Source organism: Anoplophora glabripennis, unplaced genomic scaffold, assembly GCF_000390285.2.
Source record: "Anoplophora glabripennis isolate ALB-LARVAE unplaced genomic scaffold, Agla_2.0 scaffold773, whole genome shotgun sequence".
NCBI lineage: Eukaryota > Metazoa > Arthropoda > Insecta > Coleoptera > Cerambycidae > Anoplophora > Anoplophora glabripennis.
In genome coordinates this window covers 195,497-213,248 of record NW_019416911.1, presented here as the reverse complement: position 1 = coordinate 213,248, position 17,752 = coordinate 195,497, and the positions used below count along the sequence as shown (strand labels likewise).

Genomic DNA, 17,752 nt, shown 5'->3' with positions numbered 1-17,752 from the left:
TAATAGTCGTAAGTCGATGCACAGCGGACTGTCGGAAATTTTACGATCATAACCGATTATGCACCGAGAGGTGACGATCACTTAACCATTATAAGACGCGTTTTACACGTTAAAAACGGAAACATGTTCAGTATAAGAACGAATAATTCTGTTAATACAATTGTTGTATACAAATTCGGATACTGGTCTTTATACAACAAATCTTGCCTTTTATACAATTGGAACATAAAGTCCCCATAATAACGTATAAGTAATTCATTATAACCATTATTTCATAGATGCATAAGGTGTATTAAGCACCTTCCAGTTAAACTCATTGAATAATGAGTATGGAGACGATTGCATTTTTTTAATAAATGTTGTATATTTGTTATAAAACTTTTAAGATAAACAGTTTAATAAACCCATTTCTTTCAGTGTACGTACAGGGTGTTTCACTATATTTCGACATATCGGACATTGATACGGTCCAAAAATCTCACTAATTAGATCGTGTGAGGCCAATTACTCATGGACAATGTTATATGGTAGATCGTGCAACAGGTAGTAATGACATGATAACATTGTTATTGATTGAGAGTATCTATTATTATTTAATTAAAATGGGTTACACACAAGAAGAAAATTGAAATATTATAATTAGGAATTAAAATAGATTATGGAGAATAACACTACACTGAAAGAAATGGGCTTATTAAACTGTTTATCTCGAATAATGTGTATAGCGCATATTAAAACTTTTATAACCAATATACANTTGTCCTCAAAACCCACTCTTTTAAAAGCTGACAGGCGAAATGTGAGGAATCGGCAATATTGCTAAATGCTACTTGTGCTGCCATTTGACATTTTTTGCCTGTATCAGTGGTTCTGTCTCTAATGGAATCGATAATATTTTACTTAGCACATCTCCAGTACTGATGTTCTAGTAGCCGAAAAGGTCATCGCCCAGTGTTCCGGAGCGTATTGCATTTTTCGAGCTGTTTTCACCATTTTCGAGCATTTTTGGCAGTTTTTACCGTTTTTGGGTGCCTAAAACCAAAATACACACGGCAAAGTTGAAAAGCCTCGAAAGTAGACTAAAAAAGGAACATTTTGCGCATACGCAGAAATTTTCAAAAATGTATCCATCCGAGTTATGAGCACTTGAAAAAAAAACAGTTTTCTTGAAATTGTGGCGAAAAGAAGCATGCTAGGTCAATTCTGGCGACGGGAATCGATTCCTCGGGAAATTTTACGTCGATTATATGTATTTTAAAATTTTTTCTGGACCAAAATATTTCCCTGGCACCCTGTATAAGAAAAAAGGCCAAGAAATTCAAAGAGAGCCCAAAAACCGAAAATTGGCCGTTACAAAGGGTATGAGCAATATTCTGGCCTGAAAATTTGGGAAAACACTTTTGGTAGAACCTATAATAGGATGAAATAGTTTTGGACGGGGGAAAAAAATGCGACCCACCAACCCCACGACAGTTGGCGTGGAATTTCCCATATATACCACAACCAAATGTTATTTTTGCAAAAAGTTACCGAAATGAGAAACACCCAATCAAGTTTAATGAGTAAAGATATTAGAGCTGCTACAGACAATGAGAAGGGGGACGGAAACAACGAGACACAGGCTACAAATCTAACGGAAAAAAGGAATGTGAGTCAGTCTTGTTTACCCCCAAGCAAAACTTCCGATGGTGCTTCAAAAACCAATAAAAAAAGAAAATTGGATAGCTTTGAAGAACAGATTATACAGGAACTTAAACAAAGGCCGGAAGAAAATCGCCATATGTCTTTTTTTAAAGGAATATTACCTTCCATTAATCAGTTTACAGAGGACCAAACAATGGATTTTCAGATTGGAGTTTTATCTCTTATTAAAGACATTAAAAAAGGATTTACATCACAAAATAAACCTCCAAATAGTAGCTTTTCAACCCTACCTGGATCTTTTTGACAAGGTAATTGCTATGGAAATCTCAATCCACCAAGATATTATACAAATAATTCCTCGGACACTTCTGACAGATCTGAACGGTATATCCAGTCACCACCATCAGAATATGGTTCGCACCCAGGAACGCCTGTTTGTATTCAAACCCCTTTGCAATCACCAACAGATGAATCATACCCGAACAATGACATACAAGTCAATTATTTGCAACAATTATAATATCTATAATAAAATGTTAAGAATTATAATACAATAATGTTAATATCAGATAAATGTGTTTGTGACCAATAAAATCCACATCATTATTTGCATTTTCGATTTTCTTACCTGATTGTTACAGTTAACATTTCTTCTGCTGACACAATTTCGCATTTTGCTATTTTGCCGTTCTAAACTTTTTTTCACTTTGTTATACAGTTCGTCAAACGAATTTACTGACATTCTAAAATAATTTAAAAACTTTGCTGGATTATTTCTTAGTTCTTTATATAGTATTTCATAAACACCGTATTTTTCTCTTTGCTGAAGTAATGGGTGTACCCAGTACTTCCTCTTCTTCATATTTCTCAAACCTCTATGACGCAAGTATAACAATATCAGAATACGTNTTTTTTTTGAAACAACTGACAGACAGCGATTTGAGAGGCAACGGTAGGGCGTTGTAAATTTTTGGCTTATTGTATCTAAACGATCTTTCATAAAACTGCAACATTATGTGAAGGAGGGGTTAAATTATCTTTAAATCTGGTGTTTAAATTATGAACGTCAGTTCGGAATCTGATTTTATTGTACAAATATTGGGGGGATTTATTTAAAATGATAGTCATAAAGAGAGTAGCACTGTGCTGTAGACGAGTGTTTTTCATATCCAACCATTTTGTATTCATTAGCTTGTATCTTACTCGATTTCTCTTTCTAATATCATATATAAATCTAAGGCAGTAATTTTGAATTTTCTGAATTCGTTGAGATGTCGCCTGAGCTGAACATGGACCATAGACAGTATCACCGTAATTAAACACAGATAAAACCAAAGACTGGCAAAGTAAAATTTTTAGTTTTTCACTTAAGATATGTCTGGATTTGTATAATATTTTTAAATTAATAATGAATTTTTTTACACAGTTTGATATATGTTTATTGAATCTAAGGTCGCTATCAATGGTAAGACCCAAAACTTTAACTTCATTTTTAACTTCTAACTGAACATTATCAACAGTTATATTAACCTCGGATAATAATTGGGCATATTGCACCCGACTAGCAAAAAGCATAGTAACACATTTTGTGGGGTTTAAACGCAAAGAGTGCTCCAGTGAAATTCGACGAAGTGTTTAGAGGTCACTATTGATTATAATACAGCTGTTTTGAATATCATTAGGATGAAATGAATAGAATAGTTGAGTATCATCTGCATACATTTGAATTTTACAGTGCTTCTTCAACATTCGATATAATTGCGTACAAATATTTAAAAAAATAATTGACACGTCCTGTTCTGTTCAATGAAACCGAACGACTGAATCCGGCAATCCCCCGGCAAGTGTGCTCTTTACACCTTGCTGCCGGGTAACCGGATCCGGTTAGTCGGTTCCGGCATGTGTGCAACGGGTATAAGCCTCGTTGCACACTTGCCGGATCCGGCTGGCTCTTTCACACGTAATTTAATTTTTAAACCGGTTTGACCGATATTAGTCTCAGTTGCATTTATATCACGACAAGAGATGGATCGTAGACGCATTGCAATCATGTGGCTTGGCTATTGCCGATGTCGTCGCAATAAAAAAAAAAAACAAAAAATATGCAAAGGCTAAAGTTTTGTCCCACTGTTAAGGTCGCCGGTTAGGCTTCTTTCACACACACGGTTTTCTAATGGTAACCGTGCCGTAGCCGTGCCGTAATTTAATTTGCTTTGCGTTCACATGGCGCACGGTTTTTAGTAAACCACGTGGCACTTTGCCTTCAATTTTGTGTGATACGTGTACCACGATGGACGAAAGAAAAAAACGCACGTTATTTGTTAATAANGTAACGATTTTTTGTTTTATTACTTTATACTTGTCATCTATAGCCAAAGAACATGTGTTTTTTGTGTTGTTTGTTTTGTAGTTAAAAACTTTTTTGATATTAATATAGATTTGTTGATGAATTTTTTAAGGCAATATTGAGATTCAGTAATTTATATTTTAGAAAAATGACATTAAATTACATTTAAGTACTATTATTTTTCCTAACTGAAACTATTTATGACGTGTAATGACCGTCATGACCTGGTCACGAGTTTAAATGACGGTCATTTTACATCACTGCTACTAAAAAGTAGACAATTGATGGGCGATATTGTAACATTATTTCATGAGCTACGAGAGGATAGCTCAAAATTTTTTAATTACTTTCGAATATCTATTGGGAATTTCATTGAATTATGTGCAAAATTGCAGGGTGGTTTCCAAAAAGAGGACACACATATGCGAAGGTGAAGATGGTTCAGAGAGCAAATCAATTATGAATAGAACATTTGCCGTGTCAACACACGGGACGTGTGCATACTTGTATACACTTTAATGTCTCTCTGTAGCCGTACACGGCTCCGGCGTCGTGCCGTTACAGTCCCCATGCCGTGCTGCGACGGCAGCCGTGTACGGCTCCGGCAAGAAACCGTATTGTGTGAAAGTTTGCATTAAAAACAATATATTACCATTACACACGGCACCGTTGCCGTACACGGTCACGGTAAGAAAACCGTGTGTGTGAAAGAAGACTTAGGTCGCCGGTTAGGGTACCCGGCAGCCGGGCTGGCAGTGGTGGCGATCGGCTACAACCGGGCGGCCGTTCGCCGGATGGCTCCTTCCGTCACGTGTGAAAGCTGCCATAAGACTCTGTACCTCTTGCTGCCGGGTAATTTCACAACGAAGCCCAATAGGAAAAATGTTTTTATGAAGTACTACAACTATCTCTTCATTTTTGACATAACCTTTCCGGACACCCTGTATATTTGATAGCATAAAATACAAGGCTATGGTTTTTCACGTTGTTTTGCACTAATATTCGTTAGGTATTTGATATTAAGAGTGGAATTAACCTTCTCGTAGGGGTGGGTGTGGATTTAATTTGCATAAATTTCGTTCTAATGGTCAAAATATTACGAGTATTTTAAACTTTTTTCTCAAATTGTTGCCTTTCATTATATAAAGTTTTTGCTCATCCTCACTATTTCATGCTATTTTGGGAATGTTTTAGCGTTTTATTAAAAAATGACCAGGTATATCGGTTTTTTCGACAACCAGCATAAAAAATACACAAAATCTATGTACTCATGTCTCTAGTACAAAACTCTTTTTTGTGTGGTTGCTAAAATTTGACTACTCTCGTGCTTGCGGCTAGGCCTGGTCATCCAACTGGTCTCGACGGCTGGCGGCTACTTATTACTACTCCAGTCGAATTAGATCTTAAAACCTGAAAACTTGAAAAAAAAATTAGTAGACATTTTATTGCATTTTTGACGGGGAAGCGTATGTAGAATGATAATATCAAAAAAGTTAACTCAAAAGAAGTGACGCTAAGTTGGCAAATTTGAAATAAGTTCTCTTTTTTTACAGCTCATGAAAATCTAGACGACCTATCGGAATATTAGTTATTTTATGATGTAGGCGATCAAATTACTTAGTCTAGTCATTTTTTTCACTAATTTTATTTTTTTTGTTATTTTTTGCATCATAAAAACAGTTTAAAATCCACCAAAACCAAACAAAGTTAACCTCGATTTAATAAAACAACCAAAGAACTCAAAAGAATCAATCTATCACAATCAAGAACGTAGGAAACGATACTATTCAAATGTACATATGTCTACATTTTAAGTGCGCAACAAACGACAGTATCTGTCTCTTTCTCATTCATCAGGGATAATTAATAACTTCTGTCGGAACTAGTATCAGTGGCACAACACATGAAGGCGATTGCTTGTCTTTTTCTATAATTAGTTAATTCACGTTGGTCAATAATAAATGAACATTTGTCTTTAATGTTGACGTATGTTGATAACGTGTGAACGTAAAGATCAAACGGCTCAATTGTACTATACAATGCGCATGCCATGATTAATAAAAATATGAAGTAACGATTACTGATTAAGAAAGTACTCGTGATTACTGGAAAGTAACTGGATTTGATATCACTGCTAGCATTAGCTCCTAAATCTTTGGAAAAGCTGGTACATGTCGAGGATTTTACTCTCGCGCGACGTCTGATAATTTTGACGTTGTTAAAAATACAATTGATTATTTACAACGTTTCAGTGTCTTTAGTCTTACAGTGAAAATAATAAATTCTTTATGCCTGTCGGCATCCATCAGATTTTGTCACTTTTGGGCGGCTCTTCAGAACTGGCACACAAATGTAGTGCGACCCTGTATAAGGGTGTAATATAAGTTCGTAAATCAATAAATGCGTTAAATAATCTAGCGAGAGGTCATGGTTTCAGATTCTTATCCTGTTGAAATAAAGTAAATAATTTTTACAAACAATTTTAATTTGGATTATAGTAGGTAAACTTTTAATTTCCTTATTTCCTTTGTTAGCAAAAAATAATGTAACATTATTTGAAAAAAACTAAACTTCACATAACTACTTTCAGCAGAATAAAGTCTGTAGAAATGTTATAAGCTACCACCAACATATTAATTTTGAAGCACTGGTACAGCACCCCAAACAATATATCCCAAACACACTTGATTTCAAATAGCCCTTAATAAATTCAAGTCAAATGATTTTATGTGCATTTTATGAATATTAAAACACAAAGAGAAAAGGTCTTTTTACATTTTTTTTTGAGTAATTATATTTTTATATTTTTTATTAACAGCTCTTGATTGATTTTAAAGGTATTTTAAATTTAGTTTACTTTAAAAAATTTCCAAAAATTCTCATATACCATATAGTCCTTTGATACTGGTGGGGCCGAAATAGTCCTTTCAAGTGGGCTGTATGTTTATTTTCTTTCTTGTAGAGAGTAAAGGGAAGGATAAAAGGAAATGCGTTCGACAAATTGCTATTTGTGGTTCACTTAAAGAATTAATCACACAAAGTTACTAATTTTAAGACACTCTTCTTTCACTAATTATAGAAAATGGAGAAGTAAGCTTAAAACGTATTAGTATATATGTAGGCTTTTTAATGTTTGTCTAGGGTTTTAATTAACAATACAATACACAGCTTCATGTGAATAACAGTAGTAACAATTTTTCGAGAAGGAGTATTCGTCTTTACACCTTCCTCGTCGTCTCGTCGTCTCTCAATTTTTGTCTCACAACAGCAAATTATACATTAGGCGATATTAAGTAAACGCACAATAATATTATGGATATGAAATTAATAATTCTACAGAATCATCAAAACGTCAAAAAACTCTGTTGACAGTCAACAACTATGATACATATCTACACTCGGCTATTCTGACCCTGAATCCGACTCGGATTCGCTTTGATCATTTATCCACGGTTTTATGTATTCGGCACACGTACTAGTATGTAGAGGCCCTTCATGGTCGCCAACTTTTACTACGTCGTACCTTTCATTGGCCTTACTTTTCGTCACTTTATATGGTCCCAAGTATTTTCGGCGCAATTTCAACCCTGGTCCAAGCTGGGTTCTTCTAACGGCAACCAAATCGCCTATGTTATATCTCTTCGGCTCTCTTCTTCTTAAGTTATAGGTTTTTCTATTTTCTTCTTGCACTTTTAGAATCTGTTTCTTGCTTTCCGACCTCAGTTCTTCCCTATGACTATCAAATTGTTCCAAGATCTCCTTTTCTATTAACTCTATTGTGCTTAGTTCCTCCTTGTTCCGCATTTTCACTCCAACTAGAACTTCAAATGGAGTGGCGTTTATACTTCTTTGGATCGTCGAGTTTAACGCCCTCTGCTCTTGATCCAGATATTTAAACCACTTCGTAGGTTCGTCTACGCTCAGTTTTGTATGTACTGGGATTATCGTTCTGTTGATCCTTTCTACTTGGCCATTTCCACGAGGGACTCCGGTTGTTATCGTCAAATTCTCGATTCCCTCCTCCGTACAATATTGTATAAATTCCTGACCTGTAAATGCGGTTCCCTTATCGGTTATTATTCTAGACGGATTACCGAATATTTGTTGCTGTTTTTTGAAACAATTTACCACTTCCAAACTCGTCGTCGATTTGGTAGCATATAGCCATGTAAATTTCGAAAAATCATCGATTACTGCCAAAATATGTTTATAATTTTTATTTGTCGAAGGCAACGGACCCAAGTGATCTGCGTGATAGGTATGTAAAGGGCCTTCACCTTTTGGTATAGGGTGTAACCAACCTTCTTTTTTACCCTCTTTTTTACTACCTAGGATACACAATACACAATTTCGTATACATTTTTTTATCTTTTCCGTTAACTTTGGAATATAAAATTCTCTCTTCACAAGTTCCTCAGTTTTTGTTGTACCAAAGTGAACAATTTCATGCGATCGTTTTATAACTTCGGCTTGCATTGACTTAGGTACTACTATTAGTTCTCTTCCTTTTTCGCATTTACCGACTATGCCATTATGCAAGGAATAATCTTCAAATTTCTCCTTTTCCAATATTTTCCTAATTGCTTGGATATAATCATCCCTTTCCTGCGCTAACTTCATTCTTTTTAGCACACCATCTTCCTCGATCATTAATTCCTTAGTCACTGTCATTAATATTGGATTGCGGCTTAACGCGTCTACATGCGACATTCTACAACCTCTTCTATGCTCGATCTCATATGAATACTCTTCTAATAGCAGCGTCCATCTGGCTACCCTTGTGGTCAAATCTTTTTTATCCATTGTACGCTGAAAGGGTCAGTTATGATTTTAAACTTATTACCCCAGAGGTAAATTCTGAATTTCTTAAGAGCTGCTATTATTGCAAGGACCTCCAGTTCGTAACTATGATATTTCTCCTCAGATGGCGTGGTTTTCTTGCTCATGTAATATACAGGATGCAACTTACCATCTTCGTCCGATTTTTGTAGCAAACAAGCCCCATAACCATACATGCTTGCGTCGGTGTGTAGCTCCGTTTCTCGCCCTTGTTTGTATATAAGCAACACTGGTTCACTACCGAGTAACTCTTTTAATTTTTCGAAGCAATTTCTTTGTTTCTCTTCGAAGTTAAACGTTTGTTCTTTTCTCAACAAGTCACTCAGTGGTTTCGCAATCAATGCATACGACGGTATGAACTTTCTAAAGTACCCAGTCAATCCTAAGAAAGACTGAATTTGTTTCAGTGTCGTTGGCTGCGGAAAACGCTTTATAGCCAGCGTCTTTTCTTCAGAGGGTTGTACCTTTTCGTCTTCTATAATGTATCCTAAGAACCTTACCCTTTTTTTCAGAAATTGGCATTTACTTTTCTTAATCTCTAGTCCGTAATCTTTGGCAACCTCCATAACCATTCTCAACCTGTCGATCCCCTCTTCTTCGGTGGAACTAGGGATTATGATATCATCCATATAATAAATTGCCATAGATTTCCTCGTTAAATCTCTAAATATGTGGCTTATAAACCGTTGGAAAACAGCAGGGCTGTTGCAAAGTCCAAAAGGGCATTTTAAAAATTCGTATTGTCCATGATGTGCAACAAACGCAGTGTATTTGACGCTTTCCTCCTCAACAGCAACGTGAAAAAATCCATTTCGAAGATCGATCGTTGTGAAGTAATTCCCATTTTGAAGTTTGTCCAATACGTCTTCAATTAGGGGAAGGGGAAATCGGTCTTTCATAATGTTCCTGTTCAGCTGCCTATAGTCACAGCAGATTCTTGTCCGACTATCTTTCTTTTTAACTAGCTCAAGCGCACTAGCAAAGTCTGACGAACTTGGTCTTACCACTCCCTCTTCCAGCCATTCAACATCGGTCGTCTTAGTCTTCTTCGGCTCATACCCTTCAACAAGCTCTCTTACTTCATTGCGATTTTTCTCAGACTTGATGTGGCTTAAATCAATGGTTTCCAATTCGTTTGCTTCGTCAACTGCAATTTTCATTAAAAAGTTCTCTTTTTGCTTCTTAAAGATCATGATTTCTCCATCACTTAAGCTTACATCTACTTGAGACAATAAATCATTACCGACTATACACTTGAAATTAGAGGCCTCGGTTGGTATTACATGGATTTTTAAAGTAACTTCTTCGTTATTTACCACGACTATTTTATTGAAAGAACCTAATGTTAGCACCTTGTTTGATCCAATACCTTTCAGTGTGATGAAAGATTTATCCATTGGTATATTTCCAAAGTAAGAGTGATAAATGTCACTTCTTATAACACTGATATCACTTCCAGTATCGAAAAGCGCTATCAATTCTACGCCATCTATAATGAGTTTCACACTATTCCTGGGTACTACTTCCATAGTTGCTACATTTGAAGTACTGGTACTCGCACTCGTTTCCTCACGTCTCAACTGTTTTTTAGGACACTTTTTCGCCACATGTCCAAATCCATTGCAAGTGAAACACTTTAAACCCTTTTCTTTATCGGGACACTCAGAGGACTTATGACCTTTGGCGCCACAATTAAAACACGATATAACTTGACTCTTTTTAGGTTTATCATCCCTTACTTTCTTTTCTTGAGACTGAAATCCATCCCGTTTTGGTTTGAAGTCATTATTTCTTTCTTGCGTTCTGGTTGTTCTAATTTGTTCATATAATTTAAGCTTCTCTTTAAAATCCGCAAAATTCTTTGCCCCATACAGTATAATTTTATGTGATACGTCATCTTGAATCCCGTCGATGATATACTGTATCAAAACTTCACACTCTATGCTAACTCTACTTCCAATTTCGCGCATAGCTAATGCATATTCTTGTACTGATTCTTCACGCTTCTTCTTTCTTGCCATCAGCAATTTGTGTATTTGGGCACTATTTACTTTTACCTCAAACTCCGTTTTTAGTCTCTTCTTTAAGGTAGACCACGTCTTGATACCTTTTTCCGCCTGAACAAACATTTTCGCAAGTCCTCTCAATGACTTTTTCGCAAAAATCAATTTTTGAAGTTCATTCCATCCTGTTACTTCCGAAATTTCCTCAAAGTCAGCAATCCACTTCTCAACTGGATAATCGTCTTTGCCGTCAAATGGTCTTATGCTATCCTCAACGTCTCTGAATGTTAAAGCAAAAGAATCTCTGTTAGCTCTTCGGGGAACCGTCTGCACCCCTCCAACATTTCCGTCATCTTCGTCGTTTCTACATTCTTCATTTTCCGTCTCTTCGTCTTCTTCATCTTCTTCTTCGTCTTCGTCTTTTCTATCATCAATCTGCAAGTCATTCAAAAAAGAACAGATTCGTGTTACTAACACTTCACTAGTACCGGCATAATCAAGATCTAATATGTGACAAATTGAAACAAAATCGGTTAGCCCTAAACTTCTTTTAACCTCTTTTATTTTCTCGATCAATTCGTCAGAATCCTCGTCGAACCCATAGCCAGAAAAAGCACGTAAAGCTTTCCTTGTTTTTCGCGGTTCACCCTCATTACCATACGCAACCACGTGCAAGGCTTTAACGGCCTTGAGCGCATTATTTTTAATATTATGAGCAATTTTCTCTATATCTCCTAATGTAGTCATATTTTTTATTCAAATTTAAAAAATGCTAAAGAAAATTTTAGATGAAATCTCAACTAAGCGAAAGTCGTGTACGTACGAATACTCTTCCTCGTTACATATATCAAATTAAATAGTAAATAAATATGTCAGTTTTACAGACAATCAAAATAGCTAAGAAAGTAATATTTCACATTTAGAAAATACCCTAATCTTTTAGAAGAAATGTAGATAGTATCTAAACAAATACCTAAGCAACCAAAATAGTATTTACAACAAAGCTAAAAATATTCAAATGAATAGGTCAATAATAGTCTTTATGCGAGGTTACATTAATCTCTTTTCATAATCGTTGAACCAGGCATTAATCTTCGCGTTAATAAGATTGGTATAATTAAATCTCCTACCTCAGCACATCCAATACTTTTTAAACATGTAACCTGGCGATTCCAACGTCTTCAACGACAGCAACTGCTAGCTATCTGCTATCTCGCTTCCAACAATGACAACTGGAGTGATATGAGAAATGTTTATTCTTCGTTAGTTAACACAAAGCGGCAGCTTCTAAGTCCAGAAATCGGTTGAACTAATCAGGTCTACGGCAATCAAATAGGTTATACCTATCAAAGATAGAGTTTAAAATACAGCTTTCATAAATTTTCTTTGTTCTTGGCACTATCCCGGTTGAGCCCCCAAATTGTAGGCTTTTTAATGTTTGTCTAGGGTTTTAATTAACAATACAATACACAGCTTCATGTGAATAACAGTAATAGTAACAATTTTTCGAGAAGGAGTATTCGTCTTTACACCTTCCTCGTCGTCTCGTCGTCTCTCAATTTTTGTCTCACAACAGCAAATTATAAATTAGGCGATATTAAGTAAACGCACAATAATATTATGGATATGAAATTAATAATTCTACAGAATCATCAAAACGTCAAAAAACTCTGTTGACAGTCAACAACTATGATACATATCTACATATATTTAAATGCGACTATATAAATTTTAGCTTCAAATTAGAGTACGGACTGGTCGGAGTTCTATTTGGTATAATTAAATAATTAGTTAAATTCGGTAATGGTAATTTGCACATTTTGTTGTTGTCAGAACTTTCGTCAGTTTTATTTAATTACTTAGAAGGAATGTCTAGAACCGTTTTACTTAATTGTTTCTAAAGTTTGAATGCATTGCGATATAAGGGAATGATTTAAGAAGAGATGTTCAGGGAAATTCCAAACACTCTATTTCACAAAAAAGTAGAGGCACTATTATATTTCGTAAAATAATTTAAATATTAATATTATTATTTCACCAGTGGTAGATAAAAAATTTTGAAATCATGATTTTTAAGTTGTAACAAAATATTATTCGTCTTTGTATTTGTCTTTGTTTTGTTAGAACTGATACACAAATAACACGAAATACAAAGCAAAAGCAGTAATGAAGAGAATTTCAGTACGTATACTTATATTTTTTTGTGTTCTCGACAAAAGTTTTGTGAAAAACTACGTAGTAGTGTGGCATTGTATTAGTAGTATAGCTAGTGAAGTTCTGTAACATAAGGATGGGGCGGGTTCGTTGGAGGTCGCCTTGTAGTTCTTGTAATAATGTTGAGGACAATTGCTAGAGGGTTGGTCTAGAGGGTTGGTTCAGATTTCTGTCGGTCTGATTTTATTGATGTCGCTGTAGTACCAGGTACATAAATTAGGTACCTGTGTATGATTGGACGCACCTGATGCTAGTGAATTTGAAGAAGTCAATTATCAGAAGTTTAATTTGAATTTCTGCCACCCGAATTTTGTAGATATTGCCTGTAGTGGTAAATGCAATAATTAACACTTGTGTATAAATTATGCACACCCGGTGTGCATAATTTATATACAAAAATTACACTTTTCCAAAAAAAGAGGAATGTTCCTTTTATATGACTTTAAGTAGATGAAATGGTTGTAAAAATGAAACTACTTTATTAAAGGCCACAGTTTTATTTTACCCCTAAACAACTATTAATTAATTCACGACTAACGTGTTGGTAAGTACGCAACCAGCTACACTATCAGGTGCTTCACTGGCTGCTGGTCCTTTTTCGTGAAGGTTGTCGATAGATGTCAAAAGTCATTCGATTTTGACGAATGTTGGTTTGAAGCTGTTGTTTTTAAAGGTGTGGTGAAATACAGTTTTATTTTAAACATCCTTTGAGAGATTTAACACCTGCGTTGAAAAAAGTGATTCTCCAATTTTGTGGATTGTTTTGTGAATAGAATTTTGGTGTTTTGTGGAGAATTATTTCCCGTTTCTGGGTTTCTTTTACGTGACAGCGAAGTTATATCGATGGCCACGTTCCAGCCAGTGTTCAATGCCGCCCCTTTGCCTGACGTTGTGTGGATTCCGTTTGCCCTGTCAGTGGATTAACTGCATTTTTGACCGAAAGCCTGCCCGCTTTGGCATTTAAAGAAAAATACCCTTAGTAAAAAGGTAAAAATTTTCGCCATTTTATACTCATTTCGCATGCTTACTCGTACTGTATAGCTATTACAACCGTACTTCTATACAGGGTTTTTTTCCCCTACGAAGTTTTTTCGCCCTGCAAACTTCCTTGTCTTTCGCTAGACACACATGTGATGGCTTCTTGTCCAGTGGCGTGCCCGTTGTTTTCGTCTTGGTGAGGATTATCTCGGAGCTAGGGTCGGCTATCATTCATTTGGCTACACTGCCCCTCTCAACTTGGTCGGACGGATCCCTAGGGCTTCTTGCCTTCGCCAACTATTGAGGTCTCCATTGGAACTTGACCACTGCACAGTAGATACCGTGACAATCATTCAGTTTAACTGATAAGTATAGTAGTAGTTAGTAGTGTTTAACATTCATTAATTAAATCTGTATTTGTTTATCCGATTATTTTTCATAACTTGTGTTGTAAGTTTGTTCGGGTAATATACCGGGTGTGCATCATTAGCTTTACCACTTAGGCACGGCCTGTATTTTATAGTGAGTTGACCTCACGTCCAGATACATTATTTTATTGTTCATATACTTTGTGCGAATCTGTTTAGGCATAAGTTGAGTAGTCGTTCATTTACTGTCAACCACTTGTAGCTACAACTGGAGAGGCCTTCAGCCGTCTCTCTAAGTGTAGAATTCTACGTTCTGCTATACAACCCAGTACCTAGTGTTATTAAAAGATCAGAGTTTTATTGCACCTTAGGCTAAGGGAGGAATATTCCTGAACTAACTCTCAGCTCTTAGTTGTGTCTCCTTTGTTTCGTGTGTCACAATTAGACTTTTCTCTGGGCTATTTAACGACCATGAGGATTTTTTTACCAGTCCGCACATAATGTATTGTGGAAGATATGGCTTGGAAAATTTAATTAGAAGTAAAGGTAAAATACTATTTTGTAAGTTAGAATTTGGTTTGTATAACGGTAGATATATTTATTATCAGCATGAATTGAGACAACCGACGAAGCTACAGTTATTTTTGAGGCCTTAACTGTAGACATGGAGTGAGTGTATACTGAACCAGGCAGAGTAATACGTCAACGAACGGTCACTACAACTCAATATCTAGGACTTCAACATGGCCACAAAGGTAAGTAGCCACCTGCAATTTCGCAGGTACTATAAATGAACGACCTCTCGCTAACTAGGTGAGCCGACATTTGACTGAGAATATTGTTATAAGGTATAGATTGTCTACAGCTAGAGTAACTTTTTGTCTTTTTATTTTCGAGACTCTAACCTAATAGAGGTATTAGCTAATAAATAAATATAGAAGTAGAGTAAGTAGATTATAAATGATAAAATATTATTTCTCAACGGGTGAAGGTGTTACAATCTACAACAAACAAATTACCGTTTGAGATATAAACTCTTATTTATAATTATTGTAGTCCAGGGACATTGTATCAACATAAAAAAATATTTTGTTAATACAAAATCTTTTAGGTACTAAATTGCGTAAGGAGTTATTAGCTCGAGGTAATAAGGGCGTTAACAGTTTATATGAAGCTTACAAAGAATATGATATTACGTACAGAACAGCAATGTGCACAAAAAGTCTCAGGGCAAAATTTTAGCTGCTAAAGCACCTATGCTGAAATCGTATCATTTGATTAAAATTGGCCGAGCTGGGAGTTGCAAAAGCAACGAAATGTAAAGTTGAATTGGGCTTGACATACAATTTTTATGAATAACGCAAGTTTATTCGAAAGTGATTCATTGTTTGGAAAAAGAAAATAACTGAAAATTCTTTATGAAATATTGAAATTTGTATGAAATACTGAAATAAATTAAATTGAATAATTCGCAACAACCACGGTTAGGGAAGAAGAATAAAAAACGAAATATTCGGAAAGATGATCATAATAATGATAACAGATAGAAGAAATTGCATCACCAGTATCCCATATATCTAACAATAACGAACCTGAAATTAAATCACGTAAAAGAAAATTTAAAATGATAATAAATTAATTATCAGTAGAGAAAAAAAATTTGAGGATGATAATACAATACCTATAACGTGTTCAGGAAAACGTTTAATGGCTAGAAAAAGAAAATTTGAGGACAATATTACAACACCTATAACATCTTCAATAAAACGTTCAAAGCTTATATCTAGAAAGGGAATGCTATATCCCAGACTAAAAAAAAAATTTCACTCAAATTCACTCAATTTTACTCAATAATATATCAATTTCTGTCCACATTGATTGAGTGAAATTTTCTAGATAATTATAATGATAGTGACAATGATAATGATTATGATAATGATAGTGATCATGATAATGATAATGATCATGATAATGATCATGACAATGACGATGATAATGATAATGATAATGATAATGATCATGATCATGATGATGATGATCATGATCAGTGATGCAGGTGATGCTGGTGATGCTGGTGATGCTGGTGATGCTTATGATGATGATGGTGATGATGGTGATGATGGTGATGGTGATGCTGGTGATGATGGTGATGATGGTGATGATGGTGATGATGGTGGTGATGGTGGTGATGGTGGTGATGGTGGTGATGATGGTGATGATGGCGATGATGGCGATGATGGTGACAATGATGATGATGACGATGATGATGACGATGATGATGACGATGATGGTGACGATGATGGTGACGATGATGGTGACGATGATGGTGACGATGATGGTGACGATGACGGTGACGATGACGGTGACGATGACGGTGACGATGACGATGACGGTGACGATGACGATGACGATGACGATGACGATGACGATGACGATGATGATGATGATGATGGTGATGATGGTGATGATGGTGATAATGATGACGATACTTCCTACAGGGCTTGCCATGGGGCACCAGAGACGTATTTGCTCTTTGCTTGCCCACATATGCAGTCTCGGCCTATATTCATAGACACAACTCAGCGTTGAGGGTGCTCTAATACCATATACTCTACTCATATAGGATAGACGAGACACAAAGGTTGCCTCAATATCCCCCCGCTCCGGGGGATATTGAGTCTATGTGAGAAATGAGAAGTGCCTAATCTATTGAAATTATTCGTTTCCCACCCTCAGGCAAATTCAAGCTAATAAACCTGATGCAGTCCTTCTTGACCATCACCTCGAGACAATGTTCGTAATTGAATTCTCAGCTCCTGGCGAGCATAAATAACATTGTCTCGAAAGAGGTGGAAAAGCGGACGCGAATTTACTATTTGACCTCCACAGGCTGTACCCAGACCATTCTATAAAATTTGTGGTACTAATAATAAGGGTCTTAGGAGGAGCAAAACACATTGTGCTGTCAGAATTTAAGATCATTCCGATCTGTCGACAATCGGCAGAAATCCTGGCTGGCAGAATGCAGAAGGCAGTTATGGCAGCTCCTTACGTCTACTCAGGGCCCACGATTCTCGGAGTCAATACTCACTAACCTCATGGATGGCTATTGTTAACTTCCAGCTCAACATTAGAGTTTGCTTAAGAAGAAAAAAATAATAATAGTAAAAGTTAAGTAAATGAACATCAGGATCGTTAGTAATATCCGAACTAGTAAAATATTGATTAATTTGGTTGAACATATGAGACTTCAAGTGGAAGAATGGTACTGTTATTTATTTTGTAAATACTTACATGTTGTAAATCTTTTCAAGCACTAGTTGAAAGGCTTTACTCCATGGATGTGGTCTGTCTGGATA

At 35.8% G+C, this 17,752-nt stretch overlaps 1 protein-coding gene across 1 annotated transcript; it reads left to right on the top strand.

Annotated features, from left to right (window-relative positions):
* The first annotated feature begins 16,328 nt into the window (after nucleotides 1-16,328).
* On the top strand, nucleotides 16,329-17,487 carry LOC108912254 (prostatic spermine-binding protein-like). The gene is made up of 2 exons (XM_018717446.1): nucleotides 16,329-16,785; nucleotides 17,336-17,487. The coding sequence occupies exons 1-2, from the start codon at nucleotides 16,329-16,331 to the stop codon at nucleotides 17,485-17,487; spliced, it is 609 nt and encodes a 202-aa protein (XP_018572962.1).
* Nucleotides 17,488-17,752: the final 265 nt, after the last annotated feature.

What these genes read in the sequence shown, in the direction of transcription:
- LOC108912254 (XM_018717446.1), top strand. Translation starts at nt 16,329, where the DNA reads ATGATAGTGATCATGATAATGATAATGATCATGATAATGATCATGACA. An exon ending in CGGTGACGATGACGATGACG is followed by an intron (nt 16,786 to 17,335) that starts GTGACGATGACG and finishes TAAGGGTCTTAG; the next exon opens with GAGGAGCAAAACACATTGTG.